The sequence below is a fragment of the Mustelus asterias genome, chromosome 6 (genome assembly GCF_964213995.1).
Source record: "Mustelus asterias chromosome 6, sMusAst1.hap1.1, whole genome shotgun sequence".
Lineage (NCBI taxonomy): Eukaryota > Metazoa > Chordata > Chondrichthyes > Carcharhiniformes > Triakidae > Mustelus > Mustelus asterias.
In genome coordinates, this window is record NC_135806.1 from 80,559,919 (window position 1) to 80,586,662 (window position 26,744).

At 41.0% G+C, this 26,744-nt stretch overlaps 1 protein-coding gene across 2 annotated transcripts in view; it reads right to left on the bottom strand.

Annotated features, from left to right (window-relative positions):
- Positions 1-22,134, bottom strand: part of hsd17b4 (hydroxysteroid (17-beta) dehydrogenase 4) — a 103,701-nt gene extending 81,567 nt beyond the window's left edge. Inside the window, exons 1-10 of one of the 2 annotated variants that reach the window (XM_078214607.1) lie at positions 22,006-22,134; positions 19,543-19,596; positions 16,979-17,086; positions 8,817-8,876; positions 7,132-7,153; positions 5,794-5,840; positions 4,888-4,972; positions 4,583-4,770; positions 2,681-2,772; positions 2,395-2,419 (exon numbers count right to left, since the gene is read on the bottom strand). In XM_078214607.1, coding sequence (XP_078070733.1) covers positions 2,395-2,419; positions 2,681-2,772; positions 4,583-4,770; positions 4,888-4,972; positions 5,794-5,840; positions 7,132-7,153; positions 8,817-8,876; positions 16,979-17,086; positions 19,543-19,596; positions 22,006-22,072 — 748 coding nt within the window. In that variant the 5' untranslated portion in view covers positions 22,073-22,134. Of the gene's footprint in view, positions 1-2,394; positions 2,420-2,680; positions 2,773-4,582; positions 4,771-4,887; positions 4,973-5,793; positions 5,864-7,131; positions 7,154-8,812; positions 8,877-16,978; positions 17,087-19,542; positions 19,597-22,005 lie in introns of both variants that reach the window. The other variant, XM_078214608.1, reaches the window with a different exon arrangement.
- Between the last annotated feature and the right edge of the window lie 4,610 nt (positions 22,135-26,744).

The window sequence follows — 26,744 nt, forward strand, 5'->3', positions numbered from 1 at the left end:
ATACTATCTGCTACTGCTCTGCCCATCTGACCAACACATTTATATCTTCCTGTCACCTACAATCACCTTTTTCACTATTAATCACCCTATCAATCTTGGTGTCATCTGCAAACTTGCTTACCATTCCCCCTACATTATCATCTATAACATTTATATATTGTGCAAATGCCCTCTTGAACTTTGTATATTCCTCTAGGCTGCAACTGAATTGCTCCCTTTGGACTTGCTAAAAGCTTTCCTCTACTTCCTTATCCAACATCGAATTGTCCTAAGCATCCAGGATTCCCTGAACTTATTGCTCTTACATTTTCCCCAATAGAGAACGTGGTGGACCTGTACTCTGCCTGTTTTCTTTTTGAATGCCCCCTTCTGTTGTACAATTTTTCACAAGGAGCTGTTCTCAAGACAACTTTGGCCAGATCCTGCCTTATTTTAATAAAATCTGCCTTTCGCCCAATCCAAAACCCTCTTTTGCAGGCCATAGAACAGTACAGCACAGAACAGGCCCTTCGGCCCACGATGTTGTGCCGAGCTTTATCTGAAACCAAGATCAAGCTATCCCACTCCCTATCATCCTGGTGTGCTCCATGTGCCTATCCAATAACCGCTTAAATGTTTCTAAAGTGTCTGACTCCACTATCACTGCAGGCAGTCCATTCCACACCCCAACCACTCTCTGCGTAAAGAACCTACCTCTGATATCCGTCCTGTATCTCCCACCACGAATCCTATAGTTATGCCCCCTTGTAATAGCTCCATCCACCCGAGGAAATAGTCTTTGAACGTTCACTCTATCTATCCCCTTCATCATTTTATACACCTCTATTAAGTCTCCCCTCAGCCTCCTCCGCTCCAGAGAGAACAGCCTTAGCTCCCTCAACCTTTCCTCATATGACCTACCCTCCAAACCAGGCAGCATCCTGGTAAATCTCCTCTGCACTCTTTCCAGCGCTTCCACATCCTTCTTATAGTGAGGTGACCAGAACTGCACACAATATTCCAAATGTCATCTTTCTCCTTGTCCATAACAAACTTGAACCATACTACATTGTGGTCAGTCCAAAGATGTGCGGGTTAGGTTGATTGGCCAGGTTAAAAATTGCCCCTTAGAATCCTGAGCTGCGTAGGTTAGAGGGATTAGCGGGTAAATATGTGGGGGTAGGGCGTGGGTGGGATTGTGGTCGGTGCAGACTCAATGGGCCGAATGGCCTCCTTCTGCACTGTAGGGTTTCTATGATGATCTATGACTATCACTAAAATGCTCCCCCACTGACACATTGAACATTTGTCTGTATGGAGGGACTGTCTTATGAGGAAAGATTAAACAGATTGGAACTCTACTCATTGGAATTTAGAAAAATGAGACGTGATCTCATTGAAATGTATAGGATTCCTAAAGGGCTCGACAGGATAAATGCTGAGAGGATGTTTCCTTTATGGGAAGTCTAGGACCAGAGGGCAGCGGTTCAGAGTAAAGTGACGCCTATTTAAGGCTAAAATGAGGAGGAATGTATTCTCTTAAGAGAGTTAAGTGTCTTTGGAACTCCTTGCCATAGAGAGCCGTGGGGGCAGAATGCTTGTGTATATTTAAAGCTGAGATCGATAGATTTTTGGTCAGTAAGGGAATCAAGGTGTACTGGGAAAGGGTAAGAATGTGGATATATGGAACAGGCTCGAGAGGCCAAACGGTCTACTCCTGTTCCTATTTGTTACAGTCTTATGGGAGAACCTATGCACAAAGCAGCAATGCACTCGTCATTACTGTGGCTCAGAAGATTCAGGTTAACAAAGCAAGGTTAGAATTGGAACTTTAAGGAATTAGACAAAAGTTTTAAACTTTAAAAACCCTTTGGCTGTTGTTAATAAATCTATTGTATATCCCTAATTTCCACATTAGATTTTTAAGGCCATTCTTCATTAAAATTCTTCACACAAAACATTTACACAAAGGACTCCTGTGGCATCCTGCACTGGAAAAATTAACACGCAATAAAGTTTCTAGTCATCAAGTCAACTGAACACTTATCAGTGGTAATAAATGAATAATAAATCTTTAATATAAAGCAAAGACCTAATATGTGCATAAATAGTTTAAAAAGAGAATGGTACAACATAATAAAAGCCATCTGTCTAAACTAAAAGCACATCAGAAAGGTAACGCTATATTAAAAAAGTATAAACGTCTGCTATCATAAAAAATGCACAGTTTAAACTGAAAGCATGAAATACAACTTGAAAATATAATGCCCCAGACCTTCATTGGTCTTTAGTTTATAAGCCTTTTTTCGCTCTCAATTTCGATTAGAAACTAGTTTTGCGCATTGCATAAGTAAATGAACTGCACATAACCTAATTGATCAGAAGAATAACCTTTTAATACAATTCAACACTTACATTTGCCAATCCAGCCAGCTCCCACCTGAATGAAAGGAAGAAGCAGAAATACAAAATTCAGCAAACCTCCTTTACATGCCAATGCAAAAAAAAAACAAAGATAAATCAAAATATGTAAATGGAGACATCTATTGTACATCCATATTTTCCATATTAGATTGCCAAGGCTATTTTTCATTAAAAATCTTCATACAAAACATTTACACAAAGGACTCTTGTGGAATCTCGCACTGGTAAAATTAATATGCAATAAAGTTTCTCGTCATCAAGACAAGTTAAAACTTACCTCAAATAAACTGCCATTCTCTTGGCAACTTTCATGACATAACCAAACCACCAAGGGAGCCACAAACTCAGGTTTCAAAGCATCCAATAATTCTATTGCAGAAAAGAGACTACATTTCAAATTGACTTACACATGCAACTGCAAAAGCTGTTTTGTTAAACATCAGGATATCAGATCAATAGAACTGTCTCCAATATAAAGAACTTAACATTGTGTGGGGAGGTGATGACAAAGTGGTATTTTCACTGGACTAGTAATCCAGAGACCCAGGGCGAATCTCTGGGGAGCTGGGTTCAAATCCCACCATGGCAAATGGAGAAATATGAATTTTTAAAAAACTGTAATTAAAGCTAATTCAATGAAATCACTGTTGATTGATGTACAAAACCCATCTGGTTCACTAACATCTTTTAGGGAAGGAAATCTGCCAACTTTACTTGGTCTAGTCTGACCTAGCCTACATGTGGCTCCAGACCTACAGCAACATGGTTGACTTTTAAATGCCATCTGAAATAGCCCAGCAAGCCCCGCAGTGCAAGGGTAACTATGGATGGACAATAAATACCGACCCATACTCAAAATCATGAGGGTCTGGATAGGGTGATAGAAACTGTTCCAATTGGTGGACGGATCAAGAACCAGAGAGCACTGATCTAAGGTAAAAGAAGCAATGGCAACATGAGGAAAAATTCTTTATGCAGTGAGTGGTTAGGATCTGGAATGCACTGCCTGAGTGTAGTGGGAGTTTTCAATCAAGGCTTTCAAAATGAAATTGGATTATCTGAAAAGGAAGAAAGTCCAGGGCTACAGAGAGAAGTAGGGGGGAAGCACAAGGTGAATCACTCTTTCAGAAAGAAAGTACAGACACAACAGGCCAAAAGGCCTTGTGCTGTACCATTCTATGAAAGCCAATTAGGTTAAAATGCAAGGTCAACACTTTTTTAAAAAAGTATATGGTAATTGGAATATGCCTTTGAGGCTAGGACTAAGATCCAGTCCAAAAGATTGATACATTTCCAGTCTGTTCTTTCCTGCTCTCTCTCTCTGGCCAAAAGTGTGCATCTAAACTGAGTTTCTGAATTCTCTACTTAGTCCTTAGTAAGTACAGTGCAAAGGTTTGCAGAATTTGGCTATTTCACTTGGAGAATGTGCAAGTGTAGCTGATATAGGAAATTAAAATATCAAGTGTTGCTACCCTTCTGAAGCTGGAATTGAGGAACAATGTTGCATAAAGGGAGTTATTCTGCATCTAACCTTCGCTGTACCTTCCTGAGAATACTAATGGAATGGAAATACTTGATAGAAATGTAAAGTACTGGGAGCAGAAACATACACATTTTCTTGGAAATTAGATCTTTAATGTTGAATCCAAAATCACGAACAGAATTAGAACTGTCAGACATCATCGCATTAATAAATGGTCAAAAATGCTCATTAAATTCAAAATATTGGCTTATTAAGAAAATGCAACGTTAGGGGCATAACTATAGGGTTCATGGTGGGAGATATAGGAAGGATATCAGAGGTAGGTTCTTTACGCAGAGAGTGGTTGGGGTGTGGAATGGACTGCCTACAGTGATAGTGGAGTCAGACACTTTAGGAACATTTAAGCGGTTATTGGATAGGCACATGGAGCACACCAGGATGATAGGGAGTGGGATAGCTTGATCTTGGTTTCAGATAAAGCTCGGCACAACATCGTGGGCCGAAGGGCCTGTTCTGTGCTGTACTGTTCTATGTCACAATGTTTCCAAATAAAAGGAAACAATCCTGTAAAAGTGATTAGTGAAAGAATAAAATTTTACAAGTCACTAGAATAATATTCTATGGATAATATTAATTAAACATAGCCCTTACAAAGACTGATTTGAAGGGACATCACTGTATCCTCATGTTACCTACCTTGAGGCAGCACAGTCTGGGTCAATCTGGAACCAGCTGTTGGTGCTATAGTGTTACACTGGATGTTATATTTTTGACCCTCAATCGCTAATGTATTCGAAAGCCCCACGAGTCCAAGCTTTGCGGCACCATAGTTTGCTTGTCCAAAATTACCATATATTCCAGAAGACGATGCAGTCATAATAATTCTGAAAAAAATATTTTTTTAATCACTTCAAATTGTGAGGTTTTGTAGCGAAGAAACCATTTCTATAGTTCGTCAAAATATAAAAGCAGCCAAGTAGAAGTACCAATATTTTTTTTACCTGCCATACTTTTGATTCCTCATGTGGTTCCAAGCAGCCCTTGTGACTTTGAATGAGCCCCTCAAATGAACTCTCTGAATTAAATCTGAAGAAAAATATATACTTATGAATGATACACACAGAACTATGTTATTGGACATCATAATCAAATTGCATAAGATTCTGATCAAAGAAGAGCTAGAAATTTGATTCTCTACATCAGGAGTTTAAGACTGAAATTGTTGGCCTTTGCAGCCCAGTAAGGAGCCAGTCAAGGGATGAGAGTATAAGCAGTATTTAGTACAGTTAAATAAATCCAGAAAATTCCTTTACATTGACTTGTGGGTCATGTTGAAGGGAACATAGTTCAAATTAGTAAGAGTTAATTTTGTGATTAAAATAATACAAAGTTCTTCATGCAGAGTGATTACCCTCAGAATGGACTTTAAATTAAGAATAGTAGATGGGAAAATTCAAACTATGTAAGAAATAATAAGTTGAAGTAATCAAAGGGTAGGGGAGGAGGCTGCAGGACCTTTCTGGATAGATTAACATGTGTTGAATGACCTCTATTTCAGTCTTTATGTCTATACTTTAGGGTCAGTTTTTAATTTTGTCCAAAGTTTGAGCCAAATACACAAGGGTCATTACTTCCAAACAGCTAACTCAGCCTTACATTATTATGACAATAAATTTGTCACATGTGCATACTGTCTTAGAAAGTATAACCTACTTAATATCTAACGAGAAGTGAATTGCTTATTTTAAGATCCCACTATAACCCCAAACGATGCATATATCAATTGTATGACTATATAACAAACTCAGTTCTCAGCTGGACTAATTGAATAGTCACTATGCTGATGCAGAGCATACATAATTACATATTTAACTCAAAATGCAGCTCTCAGCTGTGCAGATGCTCACCCCAATCCAAGTCACTTGTTCTTGCAAAGGAGCGATCTCTTAAAATCCTGAAAAGATTAAGGTAATTACACTAAAATGATAGGTATTCAAACAGGAATGGAGGCCGTATAATACTGTGATGCAGCCACCAACTATAAAAATGATTTAACTTGATAAAGTTTACTAAACTACTATAGATGAAGGAAACCAACCCTATAAGGGAGCCGTTTACACCCAGGTCCTACGCCCTCCCAATCACACAACACACTGACCCCCCCAATATTCTAAACATTAAAGCACCTCCAATGATGGCCAAGATACACTTGCATTTAACACAAGAGGTAATCTTGGTAGAAGAATTGAAGTTTGTACTCATAACAATCACATGAAGATCATTAAGTAACAGATTGCCACATAAACTGTCCGTTAGCATTTATTAAGGCAACTGCACAGCATTTTGGTGGTTAGTTCTTGACCTAATATTCCCTCTCTTAACAAGCAAAGCAAACTAATCATCATAGAGAATGACAAGCTCTACTTCAAAGATATATCACCTTCTGTTGTTCACTCAATGTTGGAGAAAGGAAGAGGGCTTTTGAAACATATTGGATGGGATTTTACGGCCTTGCTAAGGCAAAACTGGAAATTCCTGCCCGAGGTCAAAGGAGATTTCCATTGTCGGACCCTCGACCGCGCCAATTCCACGGCGGGCCAGGTGGTACAGTTCCGGCCATTGTGAAATGTCTGGGATAATTGGCAGTACTTCACCAACATCCTAGCAAGATTTATTCAGAAATTCTGTGAGGACTTCACTGAAACAGAGTAAACTACTCTATGAGAGTCACCAGCAGAAATAGAGTGCGTGGCCTTCGACAATTCCCTGGGGATCCCCAAGGAGGATACAAGTTGAGGCAGATTGATTGCACGCAAGAGAGGACAGGAAGACACGCGCAGGATACTCTTCCTCCACTCAAGCTTCCTGTACCACGTCTGAGAATTTGTGCGCACTCTTGCTTGCTCTTTGAGCCATGGTGAAACGTACCGCTGTGAGTCAGACAGTCCATTCCTCGCTTTCAGTGGAAGTGGATGTGTGAAGCCCATGTACTGCTCCATGATAATTCTGTCCAATAGCAGTTGAAAGCCAAACCTATACCTGTCTGCTAAAGCACCTCCAGATTACTTAAAAATTATGGTCAGCAGCAATTAGGGCCAAAATCATGCACTAAAACCAGGACTTTCAAACAGGCATATCTGATAAGCCTAATGCCTATTTTTTCCCTTTCAACAAAATAAGCTCTCTGGAAGAAAGAAAGTATATTAAATATCTTTAAAAATAGATTAAACAAGTATTGTACTTACCCAGCATTGTTAATAACAATATCTGAAAGGAAGAAAACAGAGTCTGGTTTGAAATGGCTAACCACAATGATATAAGAGCCAATTTGTAAAAATAACTAATAATCACTGAATTTTATATCAATACTTTGGAATTATTTCTATTAAATATATATGATCTAAAGTACTCGTTTTAATAGTGGGGACCTAGCCCTAAATCCTTGTCTATTTAAAAAAAAGTAAGACACTGGAAAATGCTGGTCTCTCAAGGAACTGGATATCCCTGTACACAAAACACAGAATGCACACAGGCAGGTACGATGAGCAACTAGGAAAGCAAATACCATGCTAGCCTTTATTACAAAGAGATTGGCATAGAATAGTAAAGAAGTCTCACTACAATCACACAGGGCCTTAGTGAGACCATACTTCAAGAACTGTGTACAGTTTCAGCCTCCTTGCCCAAGGAAGGATATACTTGCCCTAGGGGATCTGCAATGAATATCCATTAGACTGATTGCTGGAATGATTTTATTGAACAACGAAGCAGATTTGAGGGGCTATTAGATTTCTTCCTACTTCTTCCGTAAGTTCCCAGAAGATCATCTTTTTGATTCCTAATTGGCCCCACCCTCCTCTGACTATCCCTTTCAATTTTTATATATTTATAAAAGACTAAGATTCCCGCTTCTGAGGCCCACTTACCTAATATCATACGATATCGTTATCTCAATTTTTTTTTTCATAATCAGCTCAGCTCTCCACAGAATTATGAACCTGACATTTAGCAAAGTTTCATTTTAATTTCTTAATCTTCAACCATCCAATGAGCTCTAGCTTTACTTGCCCTTCATGTCCCTCTCTGGGAATGTGCTCAGTCTGTACCCAAACTTCTCCAATTGTTCATTTACTATTTTAATCTGCCAAACTTTGATTACAATACTCCTCAGCCAGATGCCTTTTCAACTTGCTAAAATTATGCCTCTTCCAATTGAATATTTATACATTTGTTTTTTCCTGGTCCTTTTTCAGAGCAACTTTTAAGCCTTATGATATTACGATCACTATTTCCTACATGTTCTCCTATTGAAACATACTCCATTTGCCCCACTTCATCCCCCAGAACTAGATCCAGCTTTGCTTCCTTACACATTGGACAGGAAATATACTGAGTAAAAACGTTCTTCTACACATTTCAGAAACTACTCCCCTTCTTTGCATATTTTGACAGCTACTTTGCTGGTCTGAGTTAGGATAACTTAAGTCCCAATTACCTGTACTCAAAAGTTCCTGCATCTTTCCTGAATACATTGTATTCAGGAACATTAATCCTGCTCTTATTTCAAGCAAATCTCTTGTTAATCCCACATGGCTACCTGTAGCAACTTACTAACCACATATAATACACTTTGGCATTTAGGCACTTGTACTCTAATGTTCTCTCTTAGTCTGCCTGATATTTCCCTCTGATCCTTCCTATTTCTGAACTACTTTCTGTGAATGCGATTTGTTTCCCCCATTTATTTTTATCTCCTGCATAATGCTTCATCCTGGTGCAGCTTCCCCGGCCAAATTAATTTAAACCCTCCCCACAACACGAGTTAACCTCTGTACAAGGAAATTGGTGCCAGACTTATCGGGACATGGCCCAACCATCTTGGACAGGTCCTTTATTGTATTAAATATCCGTCAAATGGATCACCACTTACCTATCCTTCCATAGGCATCCAAAGCAGTCTGAACAATCTTTTCACCTTCTTCAACAGAATCTGCAAATCACAACAAAACCACACAGTTTTAAATAGACGGCTGCTCAATGTACAACTTTCATAAAACTCAGAATTCCTAGTGCACCCTTAGCTCTTGAGCAAACTAGACCTCTCAAATTATTTCATTATTCACCAATTCTTGATTAAAAGCATAATCAAAGTCATTCTAAAGCAACACTGAATAAATCTCAGTTCACTGAGATTAACTTCTTCATGATGTGGAGATGCCGGCGTTGGACTGGGGTAAACACAGTAAGAAGTTTAACAACACCAGGTTAAAGTCCAACAGGTTTATTTGGTAGCAAAAGCCAATGCTACCAAATAAACCTGTTGGACTTTAACCTGGTGTTGTTAAACTTCTTACTGTATTAACTTCTTCACCAGTCAGCTGCTTAAACTAAATAAAGTAAGTTCTCATTTCTAAATTCCCCTTTTCAATATTTTGTTGGAGTTAATAAATCAAGTTCTGGCATCATGTAGAATTTGAACTTTTCTAACTAAGTGACATATTTGATCAAGCCAGTAGAAATGTGCCTGCTTAATGATGAACTCCTCTACAGTAAACTGCAGAAAGTCATTTTAACCAGTTCCAGAGACTTTGCATTGGTCCCATTCAGTGCATTTTCTGAATCATTGCAAACAAGAAACATTAGGAACTGAAATCTTTCGACACAATATTTATGTTGAATTATTAATACTCGGGAGCTCAGAAGGGAGCAGCAGTTGCAGTCCTGCACTGACATCTGGTGGTGAGTGAAGCACAGTGAAAATTGCAAAACAATTTTATCCAGAAGGGAGAGCTTCTTAACCATTTTTTTTCTTGTTAAGAATCTCAACTTGACTGATTTCTGAGCAGAGGTCAGGAACTACACCTCCGAATATGCCCTGGGAGGTTCCACACACACGTGAGTCAGGAGCAGAATGTGCATACGCAGTTCAGCACTGAGATCTCTTCAGGTCAGAGATCAGTGCCGAGTGTGTCTGCTTGGAGAAAAATAATGGCACAAAAGCCTGATTGTGAGCCCCAAAATTTTAGGCACTATAATGAGAGAAATCCCGGGACAGGGAACAGAGTGAAAGGACATGGAGAGGTCACAGAGAGAGGAGCCATCAGAAAGAGAATCACTGAGGAGAGAAACCACTGGAAAGGGAAGCAAAGAAAGAGGTTCCAAGCAGTACGAATGCTGCAATTGACAAGCTCCAAGTAATGAGAGCTCATGAGAAGCATTGGAGAGCCAAATAGGGATGCTGCAGGCTGCTGGGTGTTCTGCTCCGCACGGCTGAAGAGCTGAAGTTGTGCTTGAGTTTTGGTGCTGGAGTGCAGACTCGAGAATGCAGGACCACGTAATCTCGGAAGACGAGATTGAAACCCTGGGAAGTGAACAGTCATCAAGGGAATCCAAAGTGCAGCAACTTTCAAAGAGAATTCAGAGGTTAGAGCTTCGAAAGAGAAGAGTGAAGAATTACAGTCCCTCACAAAGGGAGCAGAGTGTTAAGGAGATTCTGTAACTCACAATGAACACTGACATCTGGGTGGATTGCGGAGAAATCAGAGGTTTTTTTTTGCTGGCATTTGCTATTCAATGTGTAGTGTGGATGTCAGACCACAGTTTGCCAGTTAATTCACATGTACCTCATGTGAATCCTGAATGTTAGAATACAAGATAGATATTTGTGAATTGTTTTATTTTTCTGAACTGATACTCAAGTTTATTTTGTTTGTTCAACATTAGTGGAATCCTTGTGGCTTTATTCTCTTAGTGAGTACCTGGGATCACAAACATAACTACTTTAAACAAAAACTGGTACCCAAGCAGATCATACCAAAATCCTGGGTGTCAGGCCAAGGAACATAACGTAAATTGGGGACTCTTGGGGGATTTTGAATCCACAGATACAAGTTTTTTTTAAAATTCATTCGTGGGACACAGGCGTCACTGGCTGGCCAGCGTTTATTGTCCATCCCTAGTTGCCGAGAGCAGTTGAGAGTCAACCACATTGCTGTGGCTCTGAAGTCACGTGTAGGTCAGACCAGGTAAGGATGCCAGATTTCCTCCCCTAAAGAACATTAGAGAACCAGGTGGGTTTTCCGACAATCGACAATGGTTTCATGGTCATCAGTAGATTCTTAATTCCAGATTTTTAAAAATTGAACTGAAATTCCACCATCTGCCATGGTGGGACTCGAACGCAGGTCCCCGGAATATTAGCTGAGTTTCTGGATTAATAGTCTAGCGATAATACCATTAGGCCATCGCCTCCTCTAAATGCTGAGATGAAGGCTCATAAGAATTCCATGGTGAATTTTACTAAACTAAAAGCAGAATAGCTTTGCCAGTTGCTACAACTTTTCTGGAGAGGAGTGATTTATCCTAGAGTGATTTGCGACAATTAATGAAGGTTAGGTTAATCGCATTAGCAGAAAAGATGAAGTTAGAGTTAAAAGCAGGGGCTAAGAAAGCAGACATAATTAAGATAATAGCACAGTATTTGGATCTAGAGGAAGAAAAGCCTGATGCAGGTATAACACAGCTTCAGTTAGCTAGAATTCCAATGCAGAAGGAGCTTAAAATAAAGAAATGAAAAGGCTTGAACTTGAAAAATAAATGAAAAAGCTCAAATTGGAGAAAGAGCAAAAGAAATGGAAATGTGAAAGCTTGAGCTTAAACTCGAATGAGAGAGAGAGAAATCAGACGGCACAAACTAGTACAGAAAAGCTGAGGTCAAGTGAAAAAACGAGTCAAGTAGTTTGGATAATTTGTCAAGTCCCACTCCGATCTTTGATATAATAGAGGATCTTTGCCCAGTGTCTAAATTCATTGAGGACAGAGATAAGAGATATTATTTTCTCGTTCAAATAGGTGGCTACAAAGCTAAAGTGGCCAAAGGACACGTGGACTCATTTTGCAGAGTGCATTGGTCAGGAAGGCTGTGTAGTCCAACCTTTCTGCTAAACAATCATCAGGTTATAAATAGTTAAAACTGCGGTGCTTAACGCGTACAAGCTTATCCCAGAAGCATATCAGTTTGAAATTTCAGACTTCAAAGATGGAATTAATTATTTGTAGAATTTGTGAGGGAGAAAGAAATGTTGTGGGATTGTTCATTGCGGGCATTGAAAATGGAATTGAATTTTGAGAATGAGAGATAGCTAATGATACTGGAAAAATTTCAGCATTACATCCCAATGGGTATTAGGTCTCCTGGAAGAACATAAGGTTTCTAAGATATGGAAAGCAGCAGTTGTGGCAGATGGATACGATATGGCACAGAGGCAGCTACAGGATCTCCATTTGAAAACTCACAGGGAAGTTGGAAGAGTAGAGAAGAGTCTGGCTTTCGGGAGAAGGCAGGACCTGTTCTAGTCAATAAAAATAATAGGAAAGAGAATCAACGCGAGATAAAGAAACCCATATGCTTTCATTGCTTTTACATACCCAGTCTTCTGGTAAACTGTTGGAAGTTGAATGGTAAACCAATGACAGTAATAGGGGTGCTTAAAGAGTCTTAGAAAAGATTGTACCAGAAAAGGATATTGGGTGTTAAAATATTGGCACTGATGCAAGTGATAAGAACTTTCACAGGGAAAGCTGTTTTAGAAACTGAAGATTGTAGGAGACCCATTGCTAATATTTTTACCTTGGGCATAGATAGTGATGCAAAGTATAGTCAAGGGGATTCTTCCTAGAATACTGTCAAAATGAGTCAGGTTCCTTGAAGAATATAGAGATTATGCGCATAAAGGAGAATTATTCTCTCACTGTAATCCTGAAGTATTTTCTAATGAAACAAGTAAACAAATTAATATTCCAAGGGACACTGGAATAATTCAGTCACTGATGATACAATGTGTGTTCTGGATGGTTTGACGAAAGAAAAATGGGGGTTTCATGGGATTTATGAATATGCTCCCTTTAAGAAGTTAAGTTACAGAGTGATTCAGTAATCTTGAGTTGTTGCAATGGGATGTTTTTCTAATTTATCTCTGAAGGGATGGATTTCATACAGAGTAATGATTTGCCCAGCAATAAGAGTAACAATCAATCATTCCTCTATTAAGCTTAAAGCCACAACACACAAGGAATGCATAAATTTTTGAGACAACAGAATTTAAAGTGGCACAGGAAAACATCAGGCATACCCTAGCAACAAAAGGCTTCTTTTTTTACCCTCCAAAATAACTGACACACACTTTTACACACAAACAGTCACAACCCTGAACACACATTCCGTAGGCTGGTAAGGTCACAGCTCATGTGTTTTCATCACCTATGCACAAAGCTGGGAGACTTTAACTTGGCAGTTACTACATTTTTACTGCACTTCAAATCTCAAATTTAGATTGCACAATTGATCTAGCAATGATAGTGACCTTGCATCATTTTCTCTCTGCAGAGAGTGTTCCAAACTTCTACTACTTTTTGTGTACAGAAGTATTTGCTCATCTCACTCATGAAAGATCTGGTTCCAATTTTTAGATCATGCGCCCTAGTCCTGGACTTCCCGAAATTGATAATTTACCTTAAAACATTTCCTTCATTACAGACAGACTACACTTCCAAAGTTTTCAACTCACTGAAGCTCTGACATGTCCTTAGGTCATAAAAGCAACATAAAAATACAAATCAGTCATTACGGTTTGAGAACCTAATATATGAAAAAGTTGAAGCTATCTCGTTAAATGTTTTCATGGCAAAGATAGATAACATTTTGAACAGTAAAGGAATTAAGGGTTAGGGTGAGTGGGTGGGTAAGTGGAGCTGAGTCCACAAAAAGATCAGCCATGACCTTTGAATGGCTGAGCAGGCTCGAGGGGCCAAATGGCCTGCTCCTTGTTCTTATGCAAAATGGATGGCTGCATGCTGTCACTGCGCCTTATGTAATTCACAATATGAAATGTTTTGAGGTGTGATTACACGTAAATGCAAATCTTTCTACTGTTCAATATTAAATTATCCAATTAACAATGTTCATTACAATAGCATCTGCTACATTTTTTCTCCATGCGGTAGCTCCTGAACTTATGCAGTCTTAAAGCTGGAATCCATACAATCATTTGCATGGAATTCACTACCTCAGTTACTTCAAAATATCCTGGCTCCGTTAACTGGATATTCATTTTTAAATTGTTCCTTCACCCTCACAGAGCGTGTCCCCCACTAACCCTTTCCCACGCCCCTGTCCCCAACCTGAGCTCCCTTCAAAGGGTCCCCATTTCCCCACCCATCTATGCAATGCCCCTGTCCCCCACCATACCCACTCCTTCCCAGGGCCCCTGTCCCCCCCCCCCTCCCCCCTCAAACTCATCCTTTGTGGGTCCCGTGTTCCAACCCTCCACCCAACTCCACAGGAATCCTGTCCCCCCCCCCCCCTTTTCACAGGGCCCATCTCCTCTCCCCCACTTTCACCGGGCCCCTGTCCCCACCCCCTTCCTACAGGCCTCTGTATCCCACCCTGACCCCCTTCATCCCAACCACCTACACAGGGCCTGTCCCCATACCACCCTCCCCCCACCCCACCAAACAAGGCACCCATGTCCCCACACCCCACTTCACAAAGCTTGTCCCCACCTTCTCTCTACCTTTGCAGAACCCCATCCCCACCATCATCCCCTGCTCGCAGGCCTGTGCCCCCGCTCACTGTCCCCCCACTTTTTGCAGGGCCTCTGTGCCCACTATCTTCCCCACAACTTCACAGAGCCCCTGTCCCCAACATCTCTCCCTGCCCCCCCATTTCACCCCTAGCCATGTCCTCTCCCCTCCATCACAGGCTCCTGTTCTCTCCCCTCCAACTTTTTAGTTAGCCCTCTCCCTGTCCACAGCCCCCTCCCCTGCCACACCTTTGGAACCTCAAATTCTCTTCACCTCGCAGATCTCCCGCACCTTTGCAGCTTCTGTCCCCCATACCCCACAATCTCTCTCATAGCTACCTCTACACTGCTCGGGCTGCTGTGCTGCCATTTACCTTCTCACAGCTCGCTGCATCTCCAATCACAAGCCATGTCTATCCAGCACTTGCTACTGATTAGCTCATCAGCAGCAAGCATGGGAAAGAGCCAATCTGTGATTGGAGCAGCAGCTCCTCACGGATTCAGTCAGTTCCATGTATGGGGGTGACTATTCTCTCATTACTTGCCTTTGTGATTGAATTTTCCCAGGCTTTGGGGGGGTTTGCAAGGACAAATTCATCCGCTGCCCCTGTATATTTTGAACCCTGGTTAGAGCCACATCATTTTCCTTTGATGATACAGCTTATTTGGAGGCAGAGAAGAGGAAACTCTCCTTCCCTGACTGTATAATTACCCCCATCCTATCCGGAATTGAAAAAGTATCCAAGTCAGATCAGCATCCCTCTTTTATACCACATCATTCTTCACATCACACTGTTCTAGCTGTTCTTCCTCCTGCTTCATTGTGCCACTGGGACCAAGTGACACCTATTCCCTCCTTGGCAGATTGCATAGCTGCACCTGCCATCTAAACCATGATACAGGAGGACAAAAACAGGGGTCGAGATCTTCAAATAAAATTGCAAACATACAAGGTAGTATCTGGCAAGTTTAATATAAAAACTTGCCACTATTCAATAGAACCTAACAATAAAACCCTGACTCTTTCATGGGTCATCCATTTTACCTGCCCATCAATGTTGCTGCAGCTTTTAAAGCCCAAGTAATACCATACTGCCGTTTCCCTTCTCCTTTAGTATGCATTGTCATTTTGCCAATGGTAATTAGCCCTGACAGGAGCATCAGGTGTCATCCCAGCAACTAGCATTTCCAATGCATTAACATTAATTGGTCATGGACAGCATATGTCCAGGAAAGTGCACCCTTACAATGAGGAAGCTTAATATCAAGCACTGCTTTAGAAACCAATCTCATTACTGACAGCCCCTAATTGATGATTAAGGACTTTAAGATTGAAAATAAGGAACAGCAAAGGTGACGAGTAAAGCCCTGAAAGAGTGCACACTGTAACACAAAGTATTGGACAAACCTCAAGTTCCACAGGGCGGCACAGTGGTTAGCACTGCTGCCTCACAATGCCTGGGAGCTGCGTTCGATTCCCGGCTTGGGTGACTGTCTGTGTGGAGTTTGCACGTTCTCCCCGTGTCTGCGTGGGTTTCCACAGGGTGCTCCGGTTTTCTCCCACAGTCCAAAGATGTGCAGGTTAGGTGGACTGGCCATGCTAAATCACCCCTTTGTGTCAGGGGGGCGTTATGGGGATAGGGCCTGGGTGGGATTGTGGCAGGTGCAGACTCGATGGGCCGAATGGCCTCCTTCTGCACTGTAGGATTCTATGATCGTTTGCGGTCAGCGCTCCGAAAGCTAGTGGCATTTGCTACCAAATAAACCTGATGGACTTTAACCTGGTGTTGTTAAACTTCTTACTGGATTCTACGATCTACATGAATATTTTCTTTACAAGTATATGGGAAGCTTATAACCTGCATTTAGCTGCCACCATTCCTCCTATCCAAAAGCAATGTCATAAGATCCAGTTTTACAACACTTGACAGAGGGATTGTGGATGGAAAATTGCTTAAGAGTTTTTTTTTCAAAAGTTGAATTTTTATTAAAAAGGTAAAAACTATCCATCATCCTCTGATGCAAATAGATCCAACTGAACTACATCTGACTGCTTCACTGTTTTAGCACTCAAGATTACTCAAATTTACTGATTAACTGCTAAAATTATGATTTATTCTTCACTCGTAGCAAGTTGCAACAAAGAAACATTTTTTTAAAATGCAAAAAGTTATAGAACAAAGATTAATTACTATAAAATAGCAATGGTGACAGTGCAGCCCTCAATAATCTATTGTTACAAAGAGCAGAAGATTATCTTTCAGTCAAGGTTCCAAGTCTAGTTTCGTTAACGCTGTGACTCTTGCAGAGCATTTACGAGTTCTATAATTTGTTGTTCGGTGATAAAAAAAAGACTTTGCTGAGCCAAAAAAAACTCAATTAAACTAGAAAGTTACTATTGAGATATTTTAGAAACTAGAAGATCATGAGTGTTTTAAAAGGAAACCAGAAAGGGAGAATAAATTGAAATGAGTAGAGGAAACAGAGTTGAATATAAAGTTAAGTACAATACCATAGTTAGGAACAGCTTTGCCTCCTTTTGCCCTTATCTCTTCCACCACTCGATCTGCAGCAGATGAGCTTTTGCCTTCTCCTTTGATGCTACCTCCAAGGTCATTCACTGTGACGAGAAATTAGAGATGTAACGTTGAGCAATATTTCCAGATCATGTGAAATTCTGGGTTAGAACACAGATGTGGAGGTGCCGGCGTTGGACTGGGATAAACACAGCAAGAAGTTTAACAACACCAGGTTAAAGTCCAACAGGTTTATTTGGTAGCAAAAGCCACACAAGCTTTCGGAGCCTTAAGCCCCTTCTTCAGGTGAGTGGGAATTCTGTTCACAAACAGGGCATATAAAAACACAGACTCAATTTACAGAATAATGGTTGGAATGCGAATACTTACAGCTAATCAAGTCTTTAAGATACAAACAATGTGAGTGGAGAGAGCACAGGTTAAAGAGATGTGTATTGTCTCCAGATAATATATTCTTTGTTCTTTTTGTAATCTTTGTTGTCTCCTGTCTGGAGACTGTTATGTTAACTGTTTGTGTTTCATTCTCCTTTCACACTGGATTTCCAGTTTAGAAGCAATAGTTTCTATGGGCAGAATTTAATACACACCCCCAGAGGCAGATTCAGACACAAGGGGCCATGAGATTGGCAGGAGTGTGTGGGATGGAGATCCATCACTCACTTAGGACCTGATGCAACTCCAGCAATGCCCACACTCCTGGTGGCACTGCCAGCAATGGCCAGTGCCGGTACTGGAGAGCTGCCAGCTTCTGATTGGCAGCAGCTTTAAGAGGCAGGATCTCGGCTCTGCACTCGAAGGGTCTGTGTTAATGTGCCCAATGGAACAGTGTGCCGTGGTGGCAGAGTTCCCAGTGACAATTTGGCACTTTATCCATCAGGGCCCCAGGAGGTCAGGTCGGCAGGAATGCCATTAGATTTTGTTGCAGAGATTCCACCCCCCCACCCATGTTAAATTCCACCCCTTTGGACCTACCCTGACAAATTCCTTTATCATTTTAGACTGCTTTATTAAATCATCATTTAATCTTCTAAAATTAAGGGAATGCATATCATGTTTATGTAACCTGCACTTATGATTTAATCTGTTATGCGTTGACATCATTCGAGTGAATCCGCATTGTATCCCTCCAAGCTCAATTTACCCTTCCTGAGAATGTGTCCAAAACCAAATGCAGTCTGACCCAGGCTCTTTACAGCTAAGCACAAGGTCCTCACATCCAGTCCTGAGATAAAGGATATTATTAAAACACACCCCCAGAGGCAGATTCAGACACAAGGGGCCATGAGATTGGCAGGAGTGTGTGGGATGGAGATCCATCACTCACTTAGGACCTGATGCAACTCCAGCAATGCCCACACTCCTGGTGGCACTGCCAGCAATGGCCAGTGCCGGTACTGGAGAGCTGCCAGCCTCTGATTGGCAGCAGCTTTAAGAGGCAGGATCTCGGCTCTGCACTCGAAGGGTCTGTTTGGTAGCAAATGCCACTAGCTTTCGGAGCGCTGACCGCAAACGATCATAGAATCCTACAGTGCAGAAGGAGGCCATTCAGCCCATCGAGTCTGCACCTGCCACAATCCCACCCAGGCCCTATCCCCATAACGTCCCCCTGACGCAAAGGGGTGATTTAGCATGGCCAATTAAGAGTCTTTGTATTAAATAACACGTCAAATGGTTAAAAGTTGAAAACTGTAGTGTGAAAGCTGTGGTATATCTGTAAGCATACCAGCTATTGCTGTGCAAGTCCCTTTTGCTAAGACAATCAATGCTGCAAGAATGAAACAAATGCATTTCAGATGGGGGAGGGGGGCTGTCATAAATAATACCCTATTACTTGCAATAATGAAGTTACATTACAACATTAATATTTTACATATTAGCAGATAAAGTTGCTTCCATTTCACACGTCTATAATAAAAATAGACCCCTTAGAATTCCCTAAACTCAATGCAAAGTAATCAGCCAATTCACACTGGCCTGAAAAAATGAGTAAGAAGTTTAACAACACCAGGTTAAAGTCCAACAGGATTATTTGGTAGCAAAAGCCACACAAGCTTTCGGAGCCCCAAGCCCCTTCTTCAGATACAGTTAAACAGAAATCTGAACTGTATCTCGAGAGGATGACATTAGATCATGAGGTCAGAGATTCAATCCTTGACATTAGCCTCGTTAAAAGATCTAAGTGAAGCAAGCAGTTTGACTCTGACAGTTGGCTTCAGTGCTTAAAACCACAGGAGAGAACATCAGCCATGTTTTCTATTCCAGATCAAAATCTAATGACTGATGAAATTTACATGTGGGTGGATGCAGGAATCACTGGACTAGGTTTAATTTTGATGTCCTCCATTGTCAACTGATCAACTGTCACATGAAGAATTGTCACTTAGGTAAGATACCAGTGGCTACTAGTGTCGATTGAGCACAGTATAGAAAGTCTGACTTCCAAAAGAATAGGGCGAAATTAGGAAAAAAATACAAAAATGACTCTTGAAATGACATACATAGTGGTTTAATAGAGGTTTGATATTCAATCAGCACTCACCAACCACAGAAGCTCCTCTTTCTGCTAGCAACAAGGCATATGTTCTTCCCAAACCTGTTTAAAAAAGTACTTTGATAAATCTAGAAGCAAAAAAAGTTTTCTAATTTAAATATATGCTCTTCTTTTCTTACTTATGCATAATTTAACATAAACATGATGCAGTACAAACAGCGTGTTGTGTGTTTCTGGGCAGTTTTTTTCCAAATTTTAGCTATATTGTTGTATTTTAACAATATGTAATTTTATATATTTTTAGAATTAAAAATTAGCTGACTTAAGCAGTTACACAAGTACAATGGTGTGTAAATGAGGCAGTACAGATTACAGTGCTTCAGATGAAATGTTAAAACTTAAGTGTCTGTTCCAGTCATTTCAGCAAACTGCTAAAAGCCTCTCGATATTATTTAAAAATGTGCAGTGTTCCCCAACATCGCAACCTTAGGCAACAATCACCAGAAACTACTTAATTTGTCATTCACATCACTGCCGGTTTGCAATCTAGTTGTGCCTTCGATTCGCTAATATCAAAGTGTCAAGTCATACTTTTTGCACACAAAATGCAATCACATCTCCATACTACCATGCCAGACAGCCGACTGTTACAGCACAGACTCATATAGCATAAATTCATATAGTACAGAGAGGAGATTCCAAGATCCTCAACACCAACCACAATATTATTGCACTCTCCCCTCCCCTGCGAGTAAAACCACTGACCCTCAACAGCTGACATCTTTCTCCTGCCTTCCCCAAACTGCCCAGTGGCCTTTGTCCCCATGGATTCCCTGTTGTTCAGTGGAGCTCACTTCCTTCCTCCCTCTTGGGAGGTTATGACACCAGGTTCCCATTTTAAAAAAGCTGTTGGGATTCACACTGGCATGATATCACAGCTGTTGGGTGGGAAGATTCATTGACGGTAGAGGATGCAAAGTTAAGCTCATTAAATTTATAAAAATGGCTTCAAATTCAAACAAATCAGGTATACACCCTTACTGGACATGAACTTGATTGCTATATCAGAGTAGCGTTGGGAAGATCATGACCAGACATCTCATTTGATTTTGATTTGATTTATTATTGTCATATGTATAGTATGCAGTGAGAAATATTGTTTCTTGCACATTGTGCAGACAAGGCATACCATTCATAGAGAAGGAGAGAGTGCAGAATGTAGTGCTGCAGTCATAGCTAAGGTGTAGACAAAGAACAATTTAGTGCGAGGTACATCCATTCAAAAGTCTGACAGCAGCAGGGAAGAAGCTGTTCTTGAGTCGGTTGGTATGTGACCTCAGACTTTTGCATCTTTTTCCCAACGGAAGAAGGTAGGAGTGAGAATGTCCGGGATGCGTGAGGTCCTTAATTACGCTGGCTGCTTTTCTGAGGCAACGGGAAGGTCAATGGATGGGAGGCTGGTTTGCATGATGGATTGGGCTTCATTCACGACCCTTTGTAGCTTCTTGCCATCTTGGGCAGAGCAGGAGCCATACCAAGTTGTGATTGAACCAGAAAGAATGCTTTCTATGGTGCATCAATAAAAGTTGGAGAGAGTCGTAGCGGACATGCCAAATTTCCTTAAGTCTTCTGAGAAAGTAGAGGCATTGGTGGGCTTAACTAGTGTTGGCATGGAGGGGAACCAAGACAGGTACAAATCCCATGTACAAATCACAATTTTGGCATTTGGCATTAGTGGGCATTACTTGATTTGCAAAAACTAAACCCCAAGCTTAAAATATTGGCATATTGCATCCTTCTCCTCCCTCTTGCCTATTCACCATCACTCACAGATATTCTAGTTTATCCTTCCTGCAGTGACCAGGAAGTGCATGCCCAATTAATTGAAGTTGTCCATGAGTGATAATTCGGAAAAGTTCTTATGTACCCATCCTCATAGTTGTGTGTGCATTGCCTCTCTTTTTTGGGGGGTGGGGGAATACGTATTTAAAGGGGCTTAATACAAAATTCAGTGAAATAAAACGGCACCATCAGCAGATTATGTTTCAGAACTGAGATAAATAATTAAAAAGTTGCTGAGTCTTTAACATCTTCCCCTCCCCTCACTGTATACTTTGAAATCCAAATGACTGCACGATTCGTAAATGTGGTGTGAATTTAAATCACAATCTAGAGGGTCATTCTGATGCAACGTGCATGTATTCAAAGTAAATATTGAAGTCCAAATTTCATTTCTGACACTCAGCAAGCCATCGACATGATGTTTCCAAGTAAATAAAAGTCACAATTTAAGCCACAGCGAAGGTAGATTGTGAAACAGTTCAGCAGTTACAATCCTTGTTTAGGTATTCATTTCCTGAGAGTGAAATTGCACTAATTAAAACAAAGTGGAATAAAGCAGGCGCAAAGCCCAGCCTCCGGGGATTACACTAACCTCCCCCCCCGGCTCGGTTCAGGCGCTGCCCTGCTGCTCAATACACACAGAGGGGAGACCTGACACTATTCACCGACCTCCTCCGGCCCCGGTAACCAGGGCCACCTTCCCATCGAAGCGAAGAGCAACTCCCGAGGCCGACATGTCTTCCCGTCACCCAGTGCGCAGGCGCCACTCCGCCCGCACTGCAGTCTGGGAAATGTAGTCCCCAGGAGACAGAGTGAAGAACTCAACAGGCCAGTACATCTGTGTAGAGCAGTGGTTCCCAAAGGGTGCGGCAAGAGAGAATGGCAAGTGTGGCGAGAAGATTCAAGGACAAGCAAAGAAACATTTATTAGATATTTTTCCAAAGTGATTGTTTTATACTTTCTGGATGTCCCATGATCATATTATAAAGTAGTTGTGTTCTGTGTTATGAATCAAGCACTGCTAGGAGTTGTTTTTTGTTTGTTTTTGAATGTATTTCTTATCAATAAAAAATTCGGTGTGGCGCGAGCAAATTTTTATTCCGAAAGTGCAGCCCAGTGAAAAAAGTTTGGGAACCACTGGTATAGAGAAAGTCAGAGTGAAGAACTCAACAGGTCACTGCACCTGTATAGAGACAGTAAGAAGTCTCACAACACCAGGTTAAAGTCCAACAGGTTTATTTGGTAGCAAATGCCACTAGCTTTCGGAGCGCTGCTCCTTCGTCAGGTGAGTGGGAGATCTGTACACAAACAGGGCACATAAAGACACAAACTCAATTTACAGAATAATGATTGGAATGCATCTGTATGATGTGGAGATGCCGGTTTTGGACTAGGGTGGGTATAGTAAGAAGTCTCACAACACCAGGTTAAAGTCCAACAAGTTTATTTGGTAGCACGAGCTTTCGGAGCGCTGCTTCTTCAACAGGTGAGTCACAGATCTTGCTGTGAAGCAGCAGGTTTGTGTTGCAGACAGAGAGAGCAGAAGGATTCTCTAATAGTGTAAAGGTATGTTGGAATTTTTCTAAGGATTTTTTTGCTATTTATTTTAAGCTGTTAACCCTTTTATTATTGGTGCATTTAAAGTATAATTTTTATTTTTAATGATTGAAGATGAGTATGTATAAATGAACATAGGTTTTGTTATTTGTTTTAACCTGTGAAACTAGGATTTACATCTGCATTATATGATATCACTTAATTAAAAGCACTTAAAAAGGCTTAAAAGCATACATATATTTTAACTTAGAATGTGTCCACTGAAAATCTAACTGGAAGAAGGGAAGTCAGAATTTCTCTGACCATGATTTAGATACCTTATTACACAAGGTGGAGCAAAGGAGAGCCCAGATTTGGGGCTCATATGGAAAAGGGAACCAGCCAAGAAAGATAAGATCTATGGCTTGGAATGAAGTAAGAAGTTTAACAACACCAGGTTAAAGTCCAACAGGTTTATTTGGTAGCAAAAGCCACACAAGCTTTCGGAGCTCCAAGCCCCTTCTTCAGGTGAGTGGGAATTCTGTTCACAAACAGGGCATATAAAAACAGAGACTCAATTTACATGAATAATGGTTGGAATGCGAATACTTACAGCTAATCAAGTCTTTAAGAAACAAAACAATGTGAGTGGAGAGAGCATCAAGACAGGCTAAAAAGATGTGTATTGTCTCCAGACAAGACAGCCGGTAAAACTCGGCAGGTCCAGGCAACTGTGGGGGTTACAGATAGTGTGACATGAACCCAATATCCCAGTTGAGGCCGTCCTCATGTGTGTGGAACTTGGCTATCAGTTTCTGCTCAGCGACTCTGCGCCGTCGTGTGTCGTGAAGGCCGCCTTGGAGAACGCTTACCCGAATATCAGAGGCCGAATGCCCGTGACTGCTGAAGTGCTCCCCAACAGGAAGAGAACAGTCTTGCCTGGTGATTGGAATGAAGTTGCAGGCATTCTTTCTGCAAATAGTGGAGTGCATAGGACTGCAGCTCAGTGCCAGAAGAATATTATTGATTCGATGCTATCAGCCAAGATACGTAACATTCTTGATGAAAAATTGTTCAAACCTAAAAAACATCACCTGGTCCGAAGATGTGAAAAGTGGCCCCAGGGCTATTTGTTATTTAGCTGTCATTGTCTTACAGGTCTATGATAGCATGATTTTTAAAAGGCATTTCAATTTCTTTCTACAGGCAAAAGAGGCCTATAATTTGCTGACTGGGGCGGGGCTGAGAAATATTAAGGATCTCACTCCACAGGAGGAACGTGTTTGGGAACTGATGGATCTCTCAAACACTGGAGTCGGCAGTGTTGGGTTTAGTCGAGGTAAGAAGAAAAGCCAATTAATTATATAAAGAGGACAGTTAATAGGATGGAAAAGTAATTGCGCTTTCTTCAACTATCACAGATGCCATGGTGACAGCAAAATGTGGCTGAGTCGCGTGCAGCACTGGACATACCCGCAAAGGATGTAATGAAAGCCAGTACATCACAGCAGTACAGCACTGAAGCTGCCATGGAAGAAGAACACCCAGAGCCTTCAGGAGGTAAGGAGCCTTCATCATTGGCAGAGGAAGCAGCCCCTGAACGTCAATAACCTACAGGCAATCAAAGTGATTAATTTATTATTATTAAAACTGTGGTTGAAACGGGGTTGGCTGAACGTTTTGCCGCCAGTGCAAGGAGCCAAGATGTAGCCTTGAATGATGTCTCCCAGCAGCTCAAAATAGAAAATGAAAGCAATGCTGATAACATGCAGTATTTGCAGCAAGTGCTTGAGCCTGTGAGACAGCAAAATGACATCTTGTTACAGCAGAATGAGGTGATGTGACAGTTCATTACAGCAGAATGAGCTGCTGAGAGAGCAAAATGAGTACTTCCAGCAGATCATAAATGAAGTGGTGACGTCTGCTGCTGCACCCTCTGACCAGGAGTCACCCCGTTCAGAGACAGTTGCTGTTCGGCAAGATGCAGCACCATCAGGGATGCAGGGGGATATGACACGTGAATGGGGAAGGGTCTGGGGGCGATGCAGGAGGAATTAGGGTCCCTCTCCTTTCCTACCTCAATCAGCCCCTCATTATGCATACTCCATTTTTAATTCCAAAAGAGAAAATGCCGGAAAATCTCAGCAGGTCTGCCAACATCTGTAAGGAGGGAAAAGAACAGATGTTTCGAGTCCAGATGACCCTTTGTTAAAGCTCCTCTCCATTTTCTCCATTCTTAATTGTTCTGTGAAACATCTGATTGTATTCTAATTTGTGTTTATCATTATATTTCTGACTTGTTTACCTACTCAGTTATAATTATCTCAGATTTAAATGTTGTGTTTCGATGTTTGGTTGGAGCATTTGTAGAATTTTCTAAAGTTGAATCAAAAACATTTATTAGCCAAATAGCCAAAATAATGTTATAAATAGAAAACTTTGATGCCATACTAACATTTAACTTAATGTTTAAATTTAGCACCTGATGTTTAGTAACTACCTCAACTATTCAAAATTTCTTGCAATAATATATATTTTTTCACTTTAACACAGCAGTTCAGTTGTCTTTTTGTATACAAGGAGGTATGGGAGGGCGGATGAATATAAGGAAGGGAAGGGAGGGGAGGGTTCGGACCAATCAGTTGTACATTTTACAAGCTCAATGTCCAAAAGCAGCAGCTGCCAGGCGATCTCGAACTGTCCTAGTGTCACCTGGAGCCCGGACGTTTGCAATATGTGTTCCATCAACAGCCCCTCATTACTTTTGGGAAACCAACAATCTTGTGGAATGCAATGAATCTCTCTTTCAACATCACAGGGGATGTGTCAAAAGTAATAAACCCAGAAGCCTCACGGTAAATTGAATTAATTAACTGGTGAATCCAGGTCCTCACAGCATTCTGTGAAATGTTGCAAATGTCACTGATGCCATGTTGAGAGGACCCAGATGCAAACTTTCAGCACTGTTGTGACTTTTATCTCCACTGTTAAGGCAGTGCAGCAGTTAGAATTTGCTTTCAGGTCTTCAACATTTCACAAAGGTGTCCCATTGCCTCCTTGCTAAAGCACAGTCTCCTGGCACACATATCCTCTCACATTATTTCATATGATGTCCTTTGCCTGAACACTCTCATGGGTGGCTAATTGATTCATTTCCTCACCAGGTGAAAATGTAGCCTAACTCTTCTCTCATTATCTCTGCACCGACGTCAAAGCCTCAGAAGAACTAAAGTGATGTTAAGAAGCAAAGCTAAAAGTGTGAAGTTTCCGCAATAGTGGAACATGACTCCCGATTTTCAATCTGTATAGGACTCTGCAATACCTGTCAGATAGTTCACATCAGCTACAGGAGGCTTGCATACATCAACTAAGGCATTTGAAGTAATAACTGAGGCTTTTAAGGATCAACATTACATTTAAACAACAGAGCTTAAAATACATTGCAAAATCTTTAGCCGAAGCTTATTACATAACACAGTCTATCCATTGTAGTTCCTTGCAGGCACATGTTAAACCAAGGTATAAAAAAGTTTTTTAAACTTTCATTTTGTGCTTTTTAAACATTATAAACACTATTCTAAAAGATGACCCCACTGAAACATTCTTCTCAGATATGTCTCCTGCCTTTTGCTGATTCAGGAAGAGAAAAAAAGAGTAACTAATCAGGCGTAAATACTTATCCAAAATCCAGACAAGCAGGTTAAGTTAGCGCCGTCTCATATATGTGCATCCAGTTGCTTCAGCGCAACGCTTGCAGAGAAAGACAAGGATCAGGGATTTGAACTCAATGCGTTTTCACTGCGCATTTCTGTACATCGGGACTTCCGTATTGTCCTGATGCTAATATACAGCACACAATCCATGTATTTTGG